Source organism: Ascidiella aspersa, chromosome 3, assembly GCF_963924565.1.
Source record: "Ascidiella aspersa chromosome 3, kaAscAspe10.2, whole genome shotgun sequence".
Lineage (NCBI taxonomy): Eukaryota > Metazoa > Chordata > Ascidiacea > Phlebobranchia > Ascidiidae > Ascidiella > Ascidiella aspersa.
The window spans coordinates 14,712,996-14,737,961 of record NC_139449.1 but is presented as its reverse complement, the minus strand read 5'-3'; the positions used below and the strand labels follow the sequence as shown (position 1 = coordinate 14,737,961).

The 24,966-nt window shown below is 34.4% G+C and overlaps 1 protein-coding gene across 1 annotated transcript; it reads right to left on the bottom strand.

The window, feature by feature from the left end:
• Positions 1–283: 283 nt before the first annotated feature.
• Positions 284–22,850, bottom strand: LOC146160339 (DENN domain-containing protein 11-like). Its single transcript, XM_083383446.1, has 9 exons — positions 22,542–22,850; positions 20,814–20,913; positions 20,594–20,752; positions 17,457–17,583; positions 12,072–12,210; positions 10,415–10,540; positions 4,448–4,598; positions 4,022–4,090; positions 284–912 (listed from the first exon to the last, which is right to left on the bottom strand). The coding sequence occupies exons 1-9, from the start codon at positions 22,765–22,767 to the stop codon at positions 714–716; spliced, it is 1,296 nt and encodes a 431-aa protein (XP_083239572.1). The 5' UTR covers positions 22,768–22,850; the 3' UTR covers positions 284–713.
• Between the last annotated feature and the right edge of the window lie 2,116 nt (positions 22,851–24,966).

Below are 24,966 nucleotides of genomic sequence, written 5' to 3'. Positions count from 1 at the left end.
TTTATGCGTTATTCCAACGGTCTCGTTCTAACCAGTTTCGCTGTTATTCCGAAGGGGTTTGATATTATTTCGAAAATTTTCTATCTAATTTCAACGATATTGTGTCTTATTCGGACGGCTTTTGGTGTTTATCTAAAATGCTCTGGACTTTTTTCGACTACCTTACAGTTTTTTTTGACGGATTTAAATCATAGTATGGCGGATTTTTCGGTCTTATTCCGACAGCCTTCGGTCTTATTGCGGTGTCGGCCGTATTGAGTGCTCCCCTTTATTTTGTGTTTGACAAACTTTTTTATATTTTGCTTGAAAGGTACATTGCTCGCATCCCACCTGTATGGAAAAAACACGAAAAATATGCACAAACATATAGGAGGTGTGGAGCACCAGGCAATGAGCACTGAACCCGCATTATTAAAGAAGTCTATTTAGCCTACTTAGGCAAATATTGCCATTCACGCAAATCCTCTTAGCTATATGGTCATTAAATGTTAAATTGATTAGTACAACGTTTCGAAGGAACGGCTCACTATGTTGTGTAAAAAGTGCTTGTTTGAGATTAATGATTAACTGCGCGTCATTAGAAAGTGCAAACAAATTGAAACAAAAGGTGAGATTGCACGTTGCACCTAAAACCAACGTTTACAATAGAACATCACAGTTTTTTCGTCGAGCAAAAACGTTCCAGCGAATCAACGACGTTTAGGAGACTTGCTTCAGATTGGACAACACGGATTGTCAACCAAAAATACAACGTCAATTGCATAAAGTTCGAGTAGGTCCATAATAAATTGGCGATCATTCCTTGGATCAAGTCCCATCGCTCGAACATGGTCCTCTGTCAGGGTTCGATCGTGTGACGTGGAAACTTCGAGCAGAGTGTGAAAGAGCTGGTTGTTGAGACGAGTAAAATACCTAAAACGAGTAAAAATAATGAACTATGAAGGCAATAATTCGTGTTCGTTTAGATTGTCATGAATGAGTTATGCTAGTGTCAAAATAAATTTATTTTATAACAGTTGATTACACAATTTACTTTCTTTGAAAAGTCCAGGGACTGTCAAGTAAAATTTACCTAAATTTGGCAAAACTTGGTTAAGTCACCGAAAAACCCAGGCCAACGTAAGCTGCTTTAGATAAAAACATCAAAATTATGTCCCTTTTTAAATGACAGCTATAATTTGTATTGTTTTAGGTTTAAATCCTACAGCTAAGAGGGATTTCTTATTTTATATAGCGGCTGCAGCGTTTCAGAGGCTTCTGTTTTTTAGCGGTAAGAAAATTACTATGTGTTTAGAAGTAGCCCATCGGCTGCTAAATACTTTATTCGGTTGGAATTTTTTTAAGAACGGAAAATTTGGGGATGACATAGTTTAAATTGAAAGGTAAAAATTCCTAATAAAAATATAGTCTTGTGAAAGTGACTTTTACAGGGGAGAGACGAACACCTTTCTTCAGGGGAGAGAAAAACTGTTGTGGAGGACGAGTCCAAAAAGGAATACAAATCGTATATATTAGTACGACCATTTTCTGACATATTTTGTTTTATTAAAATTACTTAAGCAGAAAATTCATTTTCGAGAGATATCTTCTTTTGTCTATATTATTTTATGGTTCAGATTATTTAGAACACAATGCACAGATTTTCTTAGTAATTTTAATAAAAATACCATAATTTTTTTATGTTACGTTTTGGCAATATTTTATGCCATTATCAGTGCACAAATTCAAGTCAATATAAAAGTGTTAAAACACACAAATGAAAAATGAAAAAAGGACAAAAACTAAATATCACAGATCATTATTTATCATTAGGTGTTAAAAAGTTGTAAAGGGGTGGTGTCGATGTTGTTTTGTGCTACGGTTTAAATTGTTTAATCAAGAGAATCAATACCAATATAGCCGATATTTGTCATGCCGTAAATCTTGTGGATCTTTTAGAGCAAACCAGCTTTGGTATTTCGTAAAAAATCCTCACCTTGGTATTTTTGTTATATGTGCCAGGAATTGGTCTGACGGGGGGAAGTTACATTACGATGAAGCATACATGTAAAACCGACGTATGCTCCATTCCTTTTCATGGTGGCGTTTGTTGAGGAATGGAGAATTTGCGCGGTCTATACTTTACAAGAAAACTTACAGCCCAACAAAATGTTGTTGTTATCTTTTGACAAACTCAGCGTGTATGAATTGATATGAGGTGGCTATGTTGTTACGACAAAAAGAACGTCCTTTTAAAACCGGACAATGGTAATAATTCAAACATAGACAAAAAACATCATCAGGTTTATCCTACATCATTTTACCCTATACACCAGCATTACACGAGTTACAGATAAATACCCTTTTCGGGACAGTTTAACGTCAAATGGTTGCTTCGGTCATGCGTGTGCGAAGTGGCTGATGTTACCTTATCGTCTATTCATTCTCATTTAACGAAAAAAAGACACCTCGAGATTCTTTTGATCATTAGTGACATAGATTTCTAAACCAAGATCATGGCAGCTTTAGATTCTAAAATTCTATTCACTAACATTCCTGTCGACTTGGTTGTTGACCCTACTGCTCCATTGTTGTCAGATGTTTGTACTTTTGTAGCACAGTAAGCCTTAATACGTTGACAACTTTTTCTTACAAATGCTACGTTTTTTTCACATACATAAACGCTGTCCATGATAATATTTCGATCAAAAAGAAGTTGGAAACAATCAACTGACCTACTTAAATGTACTTTTGCAGTGCTAGTCGTAATTACTTAAGAAATCTTCCGTGGACCGACTAAACTGATTACGTTTTACACCATTTAACCACAAACAAAATCCTCATATAACATTGCACGTTGAATTTGTCAAAACAATAAACATGTTGCTGTGCTGTAAGTTTTCGTGTACAGTATAGCGCAAATTCTCCATTCATCAACAAACGCCACCATGAAAAGAAGGAATTGGGCATACGCCGGTTCTAGATGTATGCTTTAACGTAATACAACTTTCACCCGTCAGACCTGTTTGGCACATAAGACAAAAAATCTGAATGTGTAAAATAAGAAAAAAATTCCTCGCCCTTACAGGTAAATGACGACAATGACTTCAAATGGGAGCAAATATTCATTAAGACTTTTCTGTCTTCATCAAAGACAAACGTAGTGTTCCGACGTAATGCACCTGTAACCACACGACATTGGCCAAACGCAACGCAACCTAAGACTATGAAAACAAAATCTTCGCCTAAATCAAAGGTTTGTGCACATATGCTTCCAATGCTACCCATATGGTTAACTTTATTCAGCCGAAAATATTGGGGTTACGGTATGACAGATATCGGCTATATTTGGTGGAATGTTTGTTAACAGTTTAAACCGGAGCACAACATCGATACCACTTTGACATGTTTTAACACCTAGTGGTGCATACTAATCTATAATATCGCCTTCATTCATTGCTAGTTTTTGTCCGTTTTTATTTTTTGTGTTGGAGCTTTTATTTTCACTTGAATGATGACACTGATGATGGTAAATTGCCGAAACTGAAACGTCTGTAAAGAGCGAAATGTCGATTTTTTTACATGAATTAGACAACTGAAATTACTAAGAAACCACGTGTATTGTGTTCCAACCATAATATAATTTCGACAAAATCAAGATTAATCTCGAAAATGAATTTTCGGCATTTATAAGTGTGACGCTTTTATCTCCAGATGAATTTTCAGATTTATGATGGCATGAAAAGTCGATTTTATTATGGCTTTGATATTCATACATGGACAAAAAATGTTTATTTTCTGGACATGGACAAACCACCCATTACAAACTACATCATGGAGATTAGTCACTGCAAATTTTGTCCAGAGTTTTATAGAATTTTAAGTTGCCAAGTCAAAAAGCAACTAGTAAAACAGTTTAACTGCTGAACGCCATATTTATTTCAAGACATTGAAAACGTGAAAATTATGAACAAATACTACAGTTTAACAAATGCCAACGTTTGATATTTACAATTGTATGAAACATTTATTAGTTACTTACGATTGACAAACATGTTCGTCCGTTGGCAAACAATCAACACCAATGCATTGTTCGTAGTTTAGGTCACTTCTGAAACATAATATGAAAAATGAATTAGCAATATTGTAATGTAGGACTTAAAAAAATTAACACCAACTTCAAAATATAAGTGTTTTAGCATTAGGACCCGTTTACAAAACAGCTGAGCTGTGCTGGGCGTGAAATTATTTACACTACAACCGAGCTGAGGGTGAAATTGCGTTTGTACTATTAACAAGGCAAAATCACTTTCACGCTTCTATGGCAGTCGAGCAAAGCGTAACTTTTTGCTAGCTGCACGGGGCATGAGTTAGCAAAGCGTGAAACGCTCGCCACAATAGAAATTAAATGCCAATTACGCTTTGATCAGCCCAGCGCGGCCTTTAGTTTTAACAACACTTTTTTTACCTGTGGTTAACAAAGTTGTAGAATCTTTCCTTGTCAAATTGATTTATTTTTAAAATTGCTTCATTATGGTGTGTCGTTGCTGTCACATTCTGATTATTGACATAAATATCATAAAGATGGGTCTTTTCTTGAAAGATACTTTCAGTGGTACCTATAGATCAACACAGTAACTTATTATGAGAACATTTATTAAGAGGACAATCAATTTAAAACACTAGTTTTAACCTGGGGGTCACAAGGAGTTGTTTACTTTGTATTGTTCTCTGTTTCCTTAAAATAAAAATCAACTAACAAAAAAATGATAAACACTTATCAGATCAAAATTGCACATATAGCAATCGGACCACCCTGTATTTTTAGAATAATTTTAATTATTGTGAGTTCTCATTATTCAGGGTCAGTGTTCCCTTTAATTTTGTACCATGTGCGCAGGTGCCCAAATTTTTGCGCACAAGCCGAAATTAAGTGCACCAAGTTTCCAAAATTTCCAATAAAAAAGTGAACAAATTGGATACGCGGAAGACCTTTTTTTGGTCGTCACTTTTTTCAGTCTGTTAAAATCTGGGCTTTTTCACCGTATTAGCCTAACTTCCAAGTCCTAAAAATTTTGCCATGCGCAAACAAAAAATAACTAGTTTGGAACTTTTGTTTTTTTTTAGCTCTTGAATATAATCTGGAATTATTTTGGGCTTGCTTTGTCCATCGGACAGATGTTTTCGTTGCAAGGGAGGGAGAGACGGAGCAAAATGTGCCGGAAGCACGGGAGGCGTCGCAATAATCTTAATTAATTTCTCTCAGAAATAAAATGAGTATCTTTATTTGGAGTATTGCGCTCGCTACAGACGCGATTTCGCTTGGTAGTTTGTGTGGCGGGCTTAGTCAAGCGTAGCGGAAATCAACGGCCCAATACGGTCACGCAATTCTCGCGCGTATTGCAGCGCTGTTAGCAGTAAGCATTTTTAACTTTTAAACAGGTTACGCATTTGTCTTTCGTTGATAACTTCAATTAAAATAAGATTTTGCCCTCGCTTCTTCCTGTTTAAACCGACATAAATTCAAGCCACTTCTTTAGTTGACAGTTGACACAACACGCAACATTGCTTTTTTTGGGTATATTATAATTTTGCAATGCACACTTGTTTTGTCAAAACAATGAGCCTAAAAGTTTTATCTTAGGAAAGTCCTAATCTTTTAAGCATTAAAAAACAGCATGAAAAGTTCTTTTTTTGCAAATAAAAGCATATCGCAGATAATTGCAATAAAAAAGATTAAAGCTATTGACGTGAGGTTTTTCATTAAAAGCAGGTACTTTCCTATAACACAAAACATAAGTGCACAGGTGTGGTGGCAGTGGCCATTTTTAGATGTTTAATTAATCGTTTTAAGTAATTAACGAATAACAAAAACATGCGCCCCTTTATTATTCCTTGTCTATTTATCAAAATTGTCATAACGCATCCTTACCAAAAACATCCTGTTGTATATTTATCAAAATTGTAATAATATATCTATTTATCAAAGAGCTTTATGTGTCTAAACTCGAAAATGTAATGTTGACGAATTGCTACTGTGTGCGTTTTTAGTGAAAACTTCAGGTAAATTGCCAGTGCCTTGCGAAACAGTTCGGCCACTTGTTCACAGATGACGAATAGCAAAATTGACACATATCCTTCCTTATATTGTCCTCGAATGTGCGACCTTAAATCGCCGCTTTAAGAATTGGCACATTAGCCACATCTCAAAACAGTGATTCGAAATTGTGTTTACAGTTAGAGAAGCCGTTTTCGTGTACTAATATGGACAGATTCTAACTTCCTTGTAGGAGATATGTTGAGAAAGAAAGGCGATAAGCCAACACCCGTGTGACGAAATTACTATTAGATAATATAACAATTTGCCGTGTCATTGCTGCGTCATAATCTTTTTCTCGCACAGAAAATTTCTCTTCTGAATTTTGTGTATAAAAAGGATTGCTCACAAAATAAAAATGTCCAGTAATCAGGATCAATTTACAAGTTGTTGCTGTTGAACCAGTCCAGTCTTGTCTAGTCAATACAGTGAGTGGTTGTGCTTGCCGGGATTAACCGGTTTGCCCATAATAGCCAACACAAACTGTGTGGAATTGTAATCAGACAACAGCAATACTTATTGAAGTAATAGTGAGGTTGATTGCCGAGGCAAATTAGTTTAATGAGACTTGCAATTAGCCCCGCCTGTCTCAAATTGGTGCCCCGAGTGAAGAAAAGAAAGAACTCTATTTCTTACGGCCAAGAAAAGTCGTCGAACAAAGCTCAAAAAGAAGATGTACCTTAATCTGTACGGACTACCTTCAAACGACCGCCTAAAAACTGCCATGTTTGGAACCTACAAGAAGCTAGCTGTTAGAAGAATTGATATCGTCGAAGTATACGTCGAAAGACGCTCCATATCGTCAGCAAAGCATTTGCTTGGAATTCGAAATACTAAATACAAACAAGCGTTGCCGATAAAGACATCACCACCGTTTGGAATCATGGAAAACGCAATTGCACATGGATTTCACTATAACTGCGATTCTGCCTAGTTTATCAGGTGAAAAATATATTATACTTTTAGAATAAAAACTAAATTATATATATAATAAGTAAAAATATCGAATGAAAGGTCTGTAAATTGTTTTAATGCGACTTTCTATTAAACCATTATGTATCGCATTTCGCAAATTATGTATAGTCTATATCTATGAAGTCTAAGCTTAAACGTCGATCGCACGATCTTTTGATAAATTTTAAAAGAGCTTAATTTTTGTGCTTGGAGCTCAATAGTTTGAAATCAAAGCGTTAAACTTGTGAATCACGACTTAATTTTGTTGCGCACGAAATAATTTTGTGTTAAATTTCCGAATTCTTTTCAACGATTGGTACGTTTTGGGTTTTTGTCTGTTTTTCTCTCATCACCCAGCCGCGTTTACACACGAGTTTAAATACCTCGTATCAAAAAGCATAATGATTTATCCACACATGAAACATTAGCTTTCAAATCACAACTTTAGGGACACCCCATTTCCTGCCTTTTGTTGAAAGCAATAGTGAATAAGCAGCAATTTCAAAGCGTATTTTCTTGTGATGCGTCGTTATTTTAAAACTTACATTGAACGAATTGTGCAAACTAAAAAAAAATGCAAATTTTTAAGGAAATGTTGCTCAATGTTAAAAATCAATAGAATTTAATTTTGTATTGAATCGCAAAGAGATGTGTAATGTGAGTAATTATGTATTGTAATGAATTGCAATTTGTGTGAATTTGAAATGTAACCTAAAGCGCCTATATATATATAAAAAAAAAAAATAAAAAAAATTCAACAATGAAAAAAACCAAAAAGAAAAAAATTGATATATATAAAGAGTAAAGAATATATTCGCAATCAAAGTGTAAGTGTTTGAATGGCCTAAATTGCCACAGAGAACTCCCCAATATTTGAACAACATATCTGCCGAAAATTATTTTAATTTTCAGAAACAAACACAAACAAGCGTTGGGCGCTGCAGAGATCAAACGCAAGGCGCAGATCGGTTTTCAAAAGAACACCGAACGGGGTTTTCCCCAGATGCTTCACAAATTTCGACGGCAAAAGCGAAACAGCACTGCTCTGTCATGGCGAACATTGAGTTCGAACAGCAAGCAAACGATGTTTCAAACAATCAGCGAATGCTGACGTCAAGATGCGAACATTGAGTTCGAACAGCAAGCAAACGATGTTTCAAACAATCAGCGAATACTGACGTCTAGATGCGAACATTGAGTTCGAACAGCAAGCAAACGATGTTTCAAACAATCAGCAAATGCTGACGTCAAGATCATCGTTGCAACACAAAAGAAGCGTGCCACCTGGCACACAAGAACAATGAAACAAATGTCGAAGAAGCATGAATTGAAGCATAAAAAAAAAACAATCGCGCAAACGCGTTCAATGATCGGACAATTCGCGACCAACGCTCCACGAGCATTCCACAAACAAAAAAACATAACAACACAAACAAGGAAACAAATAGCCAGGGCTTTATATGCACCCTGGCCAAAAAAATTAGCGGCCGAGTATCTGTGGTGGCAGTGGCCATTTTAGATGTTTAATTAATCGTTTTAAGTAATTAACGAATAACAAAAACATGCGCCCCTTTATTATTCCTTGTCTATTTATCAAAATTGTCATAACGCATCCTTACCAAAAACATCCTGTTGTATATTTATCAAAATTGTAATAATATATCTATTTATCAAAGAGCTTTATGTGTCTAAACTCGAAAATGTAATGTTGACGAATTGCTACTGTGTGCGTTTTTAGTGAAAACTTCAGGTAAATTGCCAGTGCCTTGCGAAACAGTTCGGCCACTTGTTCACAGATGACGAATAGCAAAATTGACACATATCCTTCCTTATATTGTCCTCGAATGTGCGACCTTAAATCGCCGCTTTAAGAATTGGCACATTAGCCACATCTCAAAACAGTGATTCGAAATTGTGTTTACAGTTAGAGAAGCCGTTTTCGTGTACTAATATGGACAGATTCTAACTTCCTTGTAGGAGATATGTTGAGAAAGAAAGGCGATAAGCCAACACCCGTGTGACGAAATTACTATTAGATAATATAACAATTTGCCGTGTCATTGCTGCGTCATAATCTTTTTCTCGCACAGAAAATTTCTCTTCTGAATTTTGTGTATAAAAAGGATTGCTCACAAAATAAAAATGTTAAGTAATCAGGATCAATTTACAAGTTGTTCTGCTGTTGAACCAGTCCAGTCTTGTCTAGTCAATACAGTGAGTGGTTGTGCTTGCCGGGATTAACCGGTTTGCCCATAATAGCCAACACAAACTGTGTGGAATTGTAATCAGACAACAGCAATACTTATTGAAGTAATAGTGAGGTTGATTGCCGAGGCAAATTAGTTTAATGAGACTTGCAATTAGCCCCGCCTGCCTCACAGGTACTTTGACCTAAAATATATTTTAAAATTAGGGCACAAGAAACTGGTAAAACGAAAGAGTCGCGCGTATCGCAAAAAATTTCCACTTACTGAGAACCGTGATGGCCTGGTGTCTAACCGCTATGCACGACTTAGATCCCCGTCAACTACTACCTTTTTCAGACAAACTAAGCCCAAATCCGTCGTAAAAGGTGCAAATACGAGTGAAATGGGCCTATATACTCCAAGAACCAATTAAAATTAGTAGCTCAAAAACTTGCCAATCAAAAAAAAAAACAGCCGATCCTTGCAGTTCTAAGCAAAAAGGTTTACGAAAATTAGGGCATCCTAAGGATGGAAAAGTCGGACCTTTAGACTTTGAAATCTTGGATAATGCACTAATTTGATTTAACAAATCTGCTTAAGATGAGAAAATGTAAATACTTGGCCCACCCATAGCTTAAATACAACAAATTTGAGCACTTTTGATTTCATAGGTAGCTTGGATAAAACTAATTTGGGCATAATCAGTATGGCAGAAAGCTGGCGACTTGGCGACTATGTCGGCCGATGTATCAGACAAAAACCGAAGAAATTGGCCCAAAATAACTATATAACTATAACCTGTCTTACTATTTGGTCCTTGCATTGCGAATTTGATTAAATACTTCTTTTACCGAGTTTTAAGTGTGTAGTCTTTCAATGCTGTATAATACATGGAATTACTTTTGTAGTTGCTCAAATGATTTACTTACTAATTGGCCTTCAAAGTGTTTGGAATTTAACAAAATTTGTCACAGATTTACAAATTAAGTCAAGTAGGCCTGATAAAAAAAAACATTTCTGTTTGGGACTCGTCAGTAGGGATACAAATTTAAGGTGTGGCATGAGTTAACAAAAACTGAATGGGGGGATGGAGAACAACAAAGGTGGGGAACCAGTGTTGTAAAACATTTTTCTTTAATACTACATTTCATAAAAACTTACAAGCTATACAAAACAAGATAACAAATAATAAACTTACAAGCAATGTAGGATAATTCTGTTTCCAGAGAATCAATGTCTGCAATGTTGATGTAAAACAGTGGTTTTGGAGATTTGTGTTGAAAACCTTCCAGGGTAATTTTGCCAAGACAACAAGCACAATACACTAAAAATCAAGATTTTTGAGCTTGAAACCTTGGCTAACTGTAAATAAGGACATTATATACTAACAGAACACACACAGATACCTATCTACATATTTTTTAATAGTTTGTCCTTTCATTAAGAACTTGATTTATTTGGTTCAGTGATCTTTTAATTTTTTTTCAAAAGTGCCTTTCAATTTTCACCAACAATAAAAGGCAATTCAACTTTTACAAACTTTGTATATGACACAAAAACAAACTTTTAATATGATCCACATAATAACAACCACACTTAAACCTTTCTTTTTTGGTATAAGAAACCAAAACAATGAGGTGTTCGAGTTGGACAGGTTGCCATCAGCTGTGATCTTAAGTTTAAACAAAGCACATACTAGCTAGTGACTGTATTGGTGAACTAAACTATACCTTTAGTTGGTTGCTGAGGCTGCCACCAAAATTTTATAGAAAAACTCAGGTTGCATTTCAAAAAACTAGATTTTGCTAAAATGCTTTACGTTTGTTTTAAGCAACTGAAGTTTAGTTTGATTTCTAATTTAGCTGATGGACCTACCTTTCCAACCACATGTCTTATTTATTTAATTATAAATTTTATCCCAAAAACTTTGTTGTTGTTTTTTACCCTGATAATGGTAAAGAAAAACTACCGGGGAAAAACAAGTGCATATTGCGCAACCATTTATAACAATTTGGTAAAAAACAAATTTGTTTAAATAAAACACTTATAAGCACAAAAAATATAAAGGTTTAATACAGTGCAACAATACCTGCTTATGTTAACAAAATGTATAAAAATGTTGAACTTGCTTGGTGCGTGTTTTAGTTAGTCTAACTCTCCATATTGACGAAACAAACACCGAAATTCAGTCTTACTCTACTACTTATGTAAAATCACCATACAATCTACACATGTTGCAAGTTCGTTTACTGGTTTATTTTTTTGCTGAACAAATTGCAACTCAGTAATAATACTGCTATATGAAAAGCGTAAAGCAATTTATCTACAGGATTATTATTTGAAATTTTGTTACCAACTTTGTTGTTTAGAATTTAGAATTTTTTTAGAGGGGTTGCATCAGTTAGAATATCCAAAACAAGTAACCAAGTAGAATTATCGGGCAACCTAACTTTACAACAGTTTTGTGTACTACGACTCCCAGACACAAAATTTTGAGAATTTTTAACACCAATTAGCTCTTAAAACCACCCTTTGGTTCCAGGGCACAAATTTTCATAAGAAAAAAAAACTTCATAAGGGTGTCTAACAGCTGTGAAAATTTCATAGTGTAACCCTATTTTCAGTACAGAATAGTGCAACTAAAATGCTAATTACTAGTCTGGCAGTATCTGATATAAACAAAGTATTCAATAGTAAAGCAATAAATAACTTTCAATTTCCATCAAAGGCTAGAAAGAACTGATTGCTATTGGCAACTTAAGTATTTGGTAATTTGTTCTCAGAAAGATACAAAGATGATGATTTTCAAAATAAAATACCAACAACATTTTAAATTAAATTAACTTTGGTCATACCTCGATAGCACACCACCCCAATTGGGGGGTGTGAAAAGAAAAGTATACGCTTTTGAAGGAGAACAAGTTTCCATAAAACAAATATTTTTTCTCCAAAGAACTGCATGAATTGAGAGAAACAACCTGCAGGATGTGTTATCTATAAAAAAGGTCAATCAATATCAATAGATTTAAAAAGCAGGTCTGTTAAGCAAATCCAGTGTTATTTGAGAATATATATTTTGGTGCAAATGGTTGGAGGTAGTAGTTAGGCATATCAGGAATATGAAACCCGTTCAGAAGTAGGTAGCATTTTACATGTTTTGAATGTCTCTATCTATTGTTAATATGATGTGTCATGAAAACTGAACAAAGGTACAGTTTTGTAATATTGAGTTAAGCTGGACACTTAGATTATTTTGTTTTTTAAAACAAGGTTAGAATTAAAACTAGAGCATTTCAATTTTTCCAAATTAGATTAGAAAAAGTAGAGCACTTTTGTTTTGTTTTTACTTAGATAAGAATTAAGATTACTCAATTCCTAAAAACTAGAATTTTATTTAATTATTCAGAATTTATTAAAGTTGAATCACAATTTATTCTCATAAGAATGTAGAAGGCAAATATTTCTGTGTGATTTTGCACTTTTAGATAAAGTAACGTTTTTAGTAAATCCAAGTTATTTTAGAAGTGGAATTAGAGCATACAAGCCATTTACACATAATTGCAATTAGGCACATTTTTCTCTAATTCAGTGTTTCTCAATCTATGAGCCTCGACTCGAAATTAAGTTACAAATTGATTGGGTTGGGTAGCCGACTATTGCAATAGTTTATATAGTTAAGATTTATTGGGATTTGTTCTTGGCTTATGCTTTGTTCGCTTATAAAAAGTTCAATGAAGTGTATTCAGTTGCCAAAGCTTTGCTGTTAAATTTACACTTATATTTTAAGAAACAGTGCTCTAATATATTGAATTAGAAAACTAGAAGTATCTAATTGTACAAGTTTGTTTAGAGAATCATAATATCTGAAGGCATTTTATTACTGCAGTTAAAATTTGATATGGAATCATTGCGCGGCAACCTTTGAAGAATGAAACAACATACCAGGGTGGTTTTTAGAACAACGCACCAGGGCAGTTTGAGAAACCGTGCCCATATTGGCCAGCTAAACTATAGGGTTTTCCGATTATATTCCAAAAATAAACAACTTCTGAGAGGAAACAGAAAAATGTAGTATTTTCTTATGTGCGCATCATATTTTTTGAAACAAAGATGCAAAAATCTGTAGTTTCTCTTGGCTGAATTGTGCAAGACTGGTTTGGTAGCAAATTACAATCGCTTTATAGTCATCTTTATTCTAAATACACAACTGAAGTTGCTGTTATTACAATTTTTAGAGAAGGACATTTTTTAGACGACCTTGATATTTTACCATCAAATATTAAAAGAAAAAAGTGTTGTGCGAACAATAGTGATGTGACATGAGAGCACTTTTACAACTTGATTGTCATTGCTAATTCTTACAAACTACTCATTGTTCTTGTACAATCTTTTTAATAAAGCAAATCCAATTGTTAAAAAATCTTAATATGAACAAATACCCGTACATCTGTATATTCTAAAAATACATTTTTCTGTTATACTATAAATATATTTCCTATTATAGCATGGCTTTCTAAATATATATATTTTTTTAATTTTAAGTGATTCTATTAAATTATCAAAGTTGTTGCCTCCCCTCTTTTGCATAGCCATTGCAAAAATGAATGATTCAAAACTATTGACTTTTGTACAATATGATTAACATGAACAGGCTGCAGCAATTACAACAATATTAATCACATTTCCTAAGCAGTAGAAAAAGAATAGGTGCTGAACTGTCAAAATTCCAGGACGTTTTGTTAAATCATGACAAAATGCTTAAAGTTTTGTCAGTAATCACCAACAAAACATAACAATATTTGAAAAAAATGCATTTACAAAAAAACAGTGCAACAATATTCGTGCAAAGCTGAAAGAACACCTAAAAAAGTTTTAGGAACATCCTCTCGTTCAATTTGTGAAAAGATGGAGACCGAATAATTTACAATGGTGGGCCGTATTTTGCAAGTTTCAGTTTATTATCTACAGGTGAGAGTGGACACATTCCTACACTGTATGCTTCAGCACATTGTGCTTTGTGTGTAGCGTTAAAGGCAAATCAAATCCATCTTGAATGCTTGACACTATAGGTCAGACCTGGGCAACATACGGCCCGCAGGACGGATCCCAAGCGATTTAATCCAGCCCGCGGCTTATTTTTTGCCAATATGAATATAAAAAAACAAGGGCGAGTTTCTACACATTTGGTTTGTTCACGCGATTTTTTGGCATCTTTACAGACAGCGTTCTCTGCTTTATGGTGCTCTCTCCAACGAAAGTTTAACAAACTTATCCAAATATTTATTTATTTTTTGCTCTTCAGTTGTCTGTATTCCGTCTTTAAATTATGAACTAAATACCAGCCGTTGTCTAAACCAGGGTGGTCCAAACCCAGGCCCGCGGGCCACATGATGACATCATTGTTCATGGCCCGGGAAGCACTGTTTAATTATTGTAATGCATATAGTTGAGGGTTTAATGAAAGAAATATAAGTGACCAACGATCAGCAAGCATACTGCAATTGTTTGGTTATGATTACATTTTTTCCGGTTACACTATTAAATAAACCAGATTAGCCTACTATCGCTTATCAAGTTCGAATCTATGGGGTGACAAAGAACACCTAATTTTTGTGATGTATTAGACCGGTTTGAAAGTCGCACTACATACTTTATGGGACTTTTTAAAATGGCTGTTTTGTGAACTTACAAGTTATATTTGCTTTTTGTTTTCCGTCTTTAATATGAGTATAACATAAAAATACAGCCCAATATAAAATACTATTTCTGCCCCTTCAAAGCAAATGAACGATAAAATATGCCGCGCTTCCGGGAAGTATTGTTTTACAGCACTGGTTCTCAACCAGGGTGCCCTGGCACTCTACAGGGTGTAATTTTTGACGCTCAAGGGTGCCAAAAGATATTTCAAATTCTTTAGGATTTTTTTGCTCTATTAGTAAGCTACTTAAAATAAATGTGTGAGGCTGACGCTCTCCGTGATGCAATTTTAGCCAAATTTATCTAGTTAAAAAAATTCTACGATTATAAATGCAGTAAGCTTCTTCTAAATTAAAATTTTGTCAAATACGCAATTTATTTCGCGCTTCGCGCGCACCTTTTTGTCAGTCTTGTTGTCACTCGTTTCCATTTGTGCACAAGTTCAACGATAGTAGCAAGTTTGTGGACTTTATGTCCTTCAACGTTACTTTTTGACTATGCTTTGCGGCGTCATCGTTGAACTTTTATGTCCTTCGACGTTACTTTTTGACGATGCTTTGCGGCGTCATCGCTGAACTTTTCATACCCCGACCAAACGAAAATGTAGTCTGCTTTATGTGGCCCGCCAAGAGTATGCAACAAATATTGTGCTGTCAACCTTGGACCACCCTGGTATAAACTATGAAACATACCGATTTACATGTTGTCAACCTAATTTAGATAATGAACCCGATTTATAACGTCTTTGCAATATGGCCGTTGTATTGCACGTAACACATCGGTAACTTAAAGCCTCAAAAAGAAAAAAAAAACATAGTAAGTTTTTTGAGAGAAATTTTTACGTATTTTAATCTTAACTTTTGGTTCAATTCGCCCCACAACTTGATAAATGCCAATATATCAACAATGCAAACCGAATATTTGAAAAAGAAGATATCTCCTCGCCCTAATGCACGTTAGTGACGACAATGACTTTGAAGTCATTATATCAACAAGATATGTATATTTTTTATCTGTGCTCAATGCATAGCCAGCCGAAAATTTTGGGGGGGCCAAAAAGTTTGAACTTTTTTGTTTAGCTTTTGTCATTGTATTAACTGCTGTAACGAACAAAAATAACAATGCTAGCAAACTGTTTCGAGCAGCAACTGACGGAGTGTTAACGCAGTACTCAAAAACAATTCAACGAGCAAAAACTGTTTAAAAGTAGTAAAACTACAAAACATTAACTACTGGTACATTGTTTGTGATGTAACAGTGCATGACAATTAAAGGTGTGGCATGCCTGTGATCGACTGTTGTGATACTGCTCTTAAATGCTAAAAAAACAAAATATTAAGAGTAAAATGTTTATAAATTTTGGTGAGAGACATGCCCTGAAGCCCCCCTTGGCTACGCCTATGCACGTACCCCTATAAATCTAAATTAAAGTTTGGCAATAAATATAGTCGCAATTATTCTTCTTTAAATTACGTCTTCTTTAAATTAGACTTAAATTGCAAATTTTAGCACAACTACAAACATAATAACAAGTTCGTTAGCTTATTTGTTTTATCCCATAAGAGTATGACGCAGTGTTGTAAACAAGTCATTTTGAAATAACTTAAGTCCAAGTAAAGACATTTGAAAAATAACTTAAGTCCAAGTCAAGTCCCAGTCAAGTCATTATGAGAGCAAGTCAATTTCAAGTCATGTCATTAACATAAAAGTAAATTGTTAAACTATTAAAATTGGAAAACTCGTCTGATTACAAGCAACAATTTAACTAAAAAAACACGCAAACGCAATATAAAGCAATAAGAGTGTTTAATGTGCAAAACTTGAGATAAATTCAAAGGAAAAACACTTAATTTACTCCCAAGTTATTTGACAAAATGACTTAAGTCCAAGTCAAGTCATTTGTCCAAAAGACTTAAGTCAAGTCAAGTCATTTTGGTCAAAGGACTTAAGTCAAGTCAAGTCATCTGAAAACAGTGACTTAAGTGCACTTAAGTCAAGTCAATGACTTAAGTCATTACAACACTGGTATGACGTCATATTGCGTGTATTTAAGATCTTATTTTTACCCTGGCCCGTCACAGCAATTTAATTTCTCATGCGGCCCGTGGTTAGAAATAATTGCCCACCCCTGTTATGCCTGCATCTTGCATAATATTATGTGGGCCATCCTTGGCGCATAATGTTTAACATTTAACCATAAAGTTATTTCACTCAATGGGCTACAATCTTTTTAAAATACAATTTATTTTGCACAAAAAATATGGTTGCAATAAAATTAACTGTAGCAACATTAGGTAGTTTAAAAAACTATTATTGACAACTTTTTAACACTTGTCAATCTTAATCTAAACTTGTGTTTTAAAAGGTATGATAAAGGGTACATCTCTTTTTTACGTAATTAGCTAAAATTGGCATTTCTGACATTTCACACATAGGTATAACTAGGAGGCTTTTTGTTATTTAAGTATAAAATCAAATTTATATAGTAACAATTTATATGTTAACTCTTACTTAATTAAAATAAACAGGTAGGTTCAACTTACTTGCATATGTGGCACAGAATCAGTCTTTACACTTTGCGTCTGTGTAGAAATTGCCGGTAAACTCATTTGTCGGTCATTAAAAAACTCTTTAAGTGCCTGAAAGTTTCCTGGTGTTTGTAGTTGATGTCTAAACACAATATATATATCAGTTATTGATTCTTGATTAAACTGGCCTAACCAACATATTTACTTTTGTTTAAATCAGGTTAGGTGTGTGTAAAACTCTCAATGGCAGGCCAATTTAGGTTATTCTATAACTGTAAAGTATGGGTTATACATAAGTGTGTAAGTACTTGTAAATTTCACCGTTTGGTGGCACTTACGAACCAATAGTCATTTAAAATTAAAATAATTTTTTTTGTTCAATCAAGATGCTGCTCAGTATTTAAACTTGCATTTGACTACAACAAAAATACTAGGCCAAACAGAACATGTGGTTGGTCACAGGTAGGGATGTTCAAAGTAGAATCCCAAGGTATTCTAGAATAATAGGTTTCGAATCTAGAATAACGAATGCAGAACAGCGAATCCTAGTATATTTTTATTAAATTATTTAACCTCGATTTTGTTTGGGGAAGGGATTAAATCTAATCTACCCTACAGGGCCCCCAATCACAGCAATAAATCGCCCTAACAATCTTCTAACATGTGTACATTATAATAAAAAAAATCTCCCATATGTTTAACATTCTTAACAACTGTCATTTGAAGCAGTTGTGTAAACTGTAATATGTCAACTGTCCAGGTTGTTGCCCAAACTTATATTTTTGCCAATAGTGAGTACAATGCAACACTGCACACAGAAGTCTTAAGCAATTCGGTCCTGTTTTTTCAAGCATTGTTGGGTCTTAGGGCTTATTTTTTTACTAACGTGATCTGTAATGCAGTCAAATAATGTACCGCAAAGAATACAAAGTTACTATTGACTTAACGAATTGTTGAAAATTACACTGCGCATAACTGCATAACCTCGCTGAATATTGGCCTAAAGTTGACCTTAAGTAACCCTATAGCGCATTTTGTGGACGGCCAGAACGTTTTGCAACGTAACGTCACTTTTGCAACTTATCGGCTTTAGGGAAATTGCGCACTCCACACCAGACATTACACGTTGATCGCTCGCCCAATAACGCTTGATTGACACTTAATAAAAATATAGGGGTACGTGTAATAGGGGAATTTAAAGTAAAATAGTGAATCCTTAGGATTCAAATCCAGAGATTGACAAATCCAGTTGTTGGGTTCAGGTTGGTAACTGAAATCACAAAATCTACTTTTAAAGCGCAATTACTGTAGAATATTGTGCCTAATTGTGCATATGCAAGTGGAAAGTTTGAATAAGGCCTTTGCTGTGGAAAAAACATAAACAGTACTTGCCCAAAATGAAGTCATTTAGTGTGGCATCAGCGTTTTATAGTGACTTAAGTGTCTTGGCTTCGTCAACCACACATTTTTGATGTTTTACTGACTACTGGTTGAACACCAATCAGTTACTTTTTCGGGCTTAGTTGATAATTTTGTCATTTCAAAAAGACAACTATAAAAATGCCAAAGAAAAACAAGACGCTGGTTATTTTAGAATGACTTGTAAACAGTTGAAATACAACGCAAAAAAAAATTGCAGAAAATGAACAAAGACCTAGTTATCAAAATAGGAAATGGGATAATTGCAAATCAGAAGCAAAAAAGGAATACATTAGTCCAACCGAAAGCCATTGCAGACTCAAACTAATATCGGGACCGTCGATCTACCAAATGAGTTATACAGGCTAGTTGTTTTTCTAGCCTTCCCTGCTTGCATCAAGACAGGTTACGTAAGCCATAATCGTTGTTCAAAAAGCAGCTTCAGAAGGGCTAGATCACATTTGTAACACACCTATGTACATGCATGTGTTCATTGAATTGTGCAAATCAGAGATAAAGCTATATAATGCAAAACCGAAGTTCGAGCTGAACCTAATGCGATAAATTAGATCTGGTTGTTGAATTCTGTCAGCTCGCATATACCAATACGGTAAAACTCTCGTTGAATATAACTTGAAACTTTTTTTTTGTTTTGATAAAATTTTAACTGAACGGCAATTTCAAAAAAGCTGACTATAGTTTTTTTTATTTGTAAACGTTTCATGTGCATTTTTAATTGATTTTGACTTTAACTAATTTTGACCTAACGCATACATTTTGACAAAATTTTGACTTTTTATGACAAGTCAAAAAATAATTGCCCTATCTATAAGGGTTACTTAAGGTCAACCATAGGCTGATCCAGTGATGTTACACACATCCTAATTGTTAACAATGGGAATGCATTAATACCATTACGCTGTTTGTAACCTCCATAAATTGAGCCTAATGTTGATATTGACAACAGTTCAAGTCAATAACAAAGAAGGTTAGTTTTCAAGCGGATTCTGCATCTTATATACACCAGCTCAAAATGCTGACAGCAGAGAGATGATAACAACAAAACGCTATTAGCATGTAACCATTGGGTGTGATTTAGCGTTGATACGGCATAAATAATTCTGTCCCACAAGCACAGACGTCATTAAACGTAAATGCAAAAGAACTTGGTTGGTAATAAATAATGCTCTACAAGTGGCCACAAGGCCTTTATCTAAACTTGCCACTCCTGCATTTACAATTAGGCACAGATATCCGCAGTAAAACAAAGAAATTATATCGGTTATAATTACAAAATACAAACAGAAAATTGGATATAAATTCAATTTAGATTTAAATCTAACGGTTCAAAATTTTACCTTAAACATCCCTACATTTGAACTTTTCAATTTTATCTAATTGGCTTACATGAGCATGATACTTTGAATTCAAAATATATCAGGTACAAGAATAAAATGTAAATAAATTGGCTGATTTTCCATTTAATAACTTTGTAAAAACAACATGGTTTTTCGTTGGAGAAACAATCAAAAAAACATTCTGCTGCATAAACTGGTTAAATAATATTGGTTAAGTGGTTAAGTAATATTTGCACTTGGGTGATATGGGTTACATGCTATAAAGTGATACAGTGACCACAGTACAATAGAGATGGTGTGTACTAACATGGGTTAAAGTGATTTATGTCTATAGTTGTTTAATCTATAGTAATAAAATTTTACTGTTCCTACAACCTGACTTGGTTTTCCAAAAACTGCATGTGCTTGTTCAAAGTGGTGTAAGAGAGAGACAGCAAACCCACTGATTTCATCCTTGCGCCTCTTTCAATAAAAGAGTCTACTTTCATCTTTGCATAGTAGCTTAGGCCAAAATAGTTATTCAAACGAAAGTAACTAAAAAGAACAATTGGATATTAAAAGTTAGATAAAATTACACAATATACAAAACTACTACATAAAATCATTTTCAACAGTATGGGCTCCACTTGGCATTGCTTTAAATTCAACCTTCTCCAAATTAACATCTTGTGGCGTATTCCATTCAATGATGTTACCTAAAATAAAACAGAAACCTATATTTTACTCTATGTGTTACAAATAATCTCATTTATAGGAGTACGAACTACCAAACATCGATGTCTTCTTTTTTTAGTTCAATTATCAAAAAGATGTTTAGTTAGCAATAAAAAAATGTGTACTATAGTTATATCATAACAGAAAAATAAGGTTTTCTTAAAAGTGCAAAGAAAAAGCACCTCAAATTTTACGTTTTTGTTCAAAGTTGAATCTTCAAATATTCTAAGAGACATAGCTTTTAAATCTAAAATATAGAATCCAAAATGTGAAATCCTAATCAATTTTTAATTAGATATTATAATCTTGGCGAGGGATTTAGTCATATAAGAGAAATCAATCACCAACCAATTTACTGATATAAAAAGTTGAAATTAAAAAAATAAATTTAAAATGATTTACATTCAAAATAACTGAGATTTCAGAGGCCCTGAATTTCAGATTGGACATCAAAACTCACTGGAGTTTGACGAAGTTTTAAACATAAGATGATTTTGGGCGAACTTGTGTGACAAGCAGTTAAATAATAGTTTAAATGGACAAAGCACAGAAAAATAAGATTTATTTTGTTACATGGGGAAGGTATTTATAAAGCAATTTAGAAATTGCAAGTCGAGGTTATGAGTCACACAGTGCAACATGTCATAGTATGCATAGTGCATTTGGACTCAATAGATTTGCTCATAACAGGGACACAATTATAGGAAAACAGGCCAAGGTAATAAACTCAATTCATTTTGCGTGTACGTAAATATAACAGCCGAAAATTTAGTTTAGGCCTTAAGTGTAGGAGCGTGACCTGTTACCTCCTGAATATGCCCACGTTTATCTCATGCTTCTTTTTTTAATTGAAATGGCCCACCGCCAGGGTCGTAGCGTGGGGACTGGGGGTTGTCTAGGAGTCTGGCAATATGATTGGTGCGATGTTACATCGGAAACATTGCACCTAAGGTTAGTTTTTATTACTTCTTTAAAATCACTATTTTATGACTACCGGCAGACGGAAAATAGGGGAATTCCCTAAATTGAAATTTCGGGACACTTCTCTTTGAAATGGTCATGTTATGCGCCTGCCCATCGTGATTGCTTTTTTCAATCAATATAAGAGTACTTGTCAAATCAAAGTAAAACTGCAAGCACAAAACAAATCTATGATTTAAATTAAGTGTTTTTAATAATAAACAAATTTGTATGCCTATTGCCTAGCACGGCCTTTTCCCATCTAAACAACATGAACAACTTTTTTTCAGAATGGCACAACAAAATCAAATCCTGCCAATTGTAGTGAGTTAAGTTCCAAATTCTTTGGCGTTTTAAAAATATATGCAATTGAATAGGTATTTTTTGGTAAATCGATCTCTAAAAAATAAATAAAAATAAATTTCCGTCCCAACCTTATCGACCTCGGCAGAAAAATAACAAATACTAATTTTACAGCTATTTATGGAACTTTTGAACAGCTCATTCTTCTATATTGCGGCTTATTCTTCTATATTGAGAATAATCGTGTACTGTACTTTGAATTTCAAAATTTGGTACCGGTTTGCCGTACAATAGCCACTTCCTATAAAAAATTTCAGGCGAATTTTAGGAAACACTGCCAACTTACCACATTTGGTGTCAAAAGCAATCACAAATGCAGCAATTACAATGTCTGGTTCTGCTTTTTCTGATGGATCAACATCAGAAAATGATATATCTGGAACTTCTTCACACTTAATATTGTTTTTAGATGTAAAAATGCTTAAAGGTTTACTATTTATTGCTTTTATGTTGTTGTCAATGTAAGCATCATCATCAGATAAAAGTGGACAGGTTTCATCTTCATCACTCATAATTTCAACGCAAAGCAGTTTTACTTAATTGATAACAAAAAACTCATAACAAGCAAATATACCTGCAACAATTTGGGGCGCTCTTTCACTATTGTACGTAAAAATTAATAAAAAAAACTTTCTTCAAATGCCGCATACCACAACGCATATTGTTTGGGTTAGGGTTAGCGTTTGGTTGAGGGTGGGTCAAGTTATTATTAATAATAAACATATTACTTGACCCACCCTCACCCAAACGCTAACCCGCACCCTAACCCAAACAATATGCGTTGTGGTATGCGGTATTATTTTGTTTTGTTTTTTGCATAACTTTTCACGTACGTAAGTGAAAGAGCGCCCAATTTGGTATCATTATGAGAAAGTCAGAATCATAATGTGCATTAATACCATCAGTAATCAATCAATTCGGTTTACTATTATTAACTAAAGCAAAGATTTGCTATTTAAAATAATCTTACATACTGGTTTGCAAAGTACTACCTAGTTTGCTTGTATGAAAGATTAAGGAATAGACCAGGCGTAGCATTTACCATGCAATGTTACTCGATATTGCCTAATTTGACGTCACTATACAGGTGACCGTGGTTGACTGAGGCGTAATAAAAACGCTGAACGTGCGCTTTCAACGGTTCACATTCTTCTTTCTAATACGCAGAGGCGTAGCGAGGGTGTTTTGCGCCCAGGGACAAACTATAACTTTGGCGCCCCCTCCTCTATGTTTCATCATATTTTCTATTAAATTAACATAATATACCTACTACAGACGGAAAACAAATTTTAGTAGAACAATGTAGGTATTTAAAGAAAAATCGTTATACAAACTACAGCATATGACTCACTCAGTCACTGTCAAACATGAAATGATTTACATAGTCTACAATAGATAGATTTATTGTTCTGGATTTCACTGTCGCAAACTGGTCAATCACGTCATCGAAATCTGTTGTTTCCAATATTTCTCTTTCAACGCTAAGAATAGCAAGATCACTGAGAAAATTCTGTTCCATTAATGCACGCAGATACGACGAAATAAGTTTTAATTTGCTGTACGACCGCTCACAACTTGCAATTGAAACTGCTATTGTTAACAGAATTTGTTGTAAAATTCGCAGATTGGGAAATCCGTCATCCCCATAAAACACAATAAAACTAATAAACTCTAAAGGACTCCAAAAGGAGTTTCTGGTAGAATTTCAGTTCGGTTACTAATAAGCATTCGGCAATCACCAATTTCAATGAAAAGTTCGTTGCTATTGATGTACGTGTCGTAGAAATTTGCAAAATCTGCACAATTTCGACGCATACGGCATCCTCGTATGTGTCAGATAGAAGAGTCTTAACGTCAAGCAAAAATCCAAATTTATTGTTTAGGTCTTTTAGTCGTGAAAAACGTGTTAACATCTCATGTTGAAGCCGATCAAATAGATTCTTTAAAGCGCGCACAATTTCTTCTTCTGATAAAAGTCCTACATCTTTTGCTTTTTCTCCAGGCATTCTCTTACGTCGCCTGTTTCTTCTGTTGAGATAAAATACACCAGATCAAGCATTTTGTTTGGGTTTGTTTTTTAATGGTTTAGTTTGGTGTTCATTCTGTTTTTTTTTATGATATACTGTACAATAAAATTACACGTGTAGATGACTGAAGACATTGTTCGTGGATTTGCGATTTGCGAGCTTCGCTACTAAATAATTTTTAATAGTTTTTCAGTTGCTGGACTATGATTGCTACATTTTACGACCAATTACGACTATGTTTAGTCCGAACAATGGTATAGTTGTAAGTTGTGTAATTGAGTTGGGCACCACTACTACGCCTGTACAAACTCTGTTTTTGCCCAACTTTACGATTAAAACTTAAAAAAGGTCTCTTTTATTTACTTGTTTTTTTCTTGTTTTGTTGAAAATTGTTTTAAGCACAAAGTCTCTGTGAGTACCTTTGCATGTTTTGCGAAGATATAACGTGTGAACCATGCGTGTTTAATTGCAAATCTCATTAAACTAATTTGCCTCGGCAATCAACCTCACTACTTCAATAAGTATTGCTGTTGTCTGATTACAATTCCACACAGTTTGTGTTGGCTATTATGGGCAAACCGGCTAATGCCGGCAAGCACAACCACTCGCTGTATTGACTAGACAAGACTGGATATATATTGATATAAGTTTCGCATATACAAGTTGAAAGTTTGCATGAAAGAG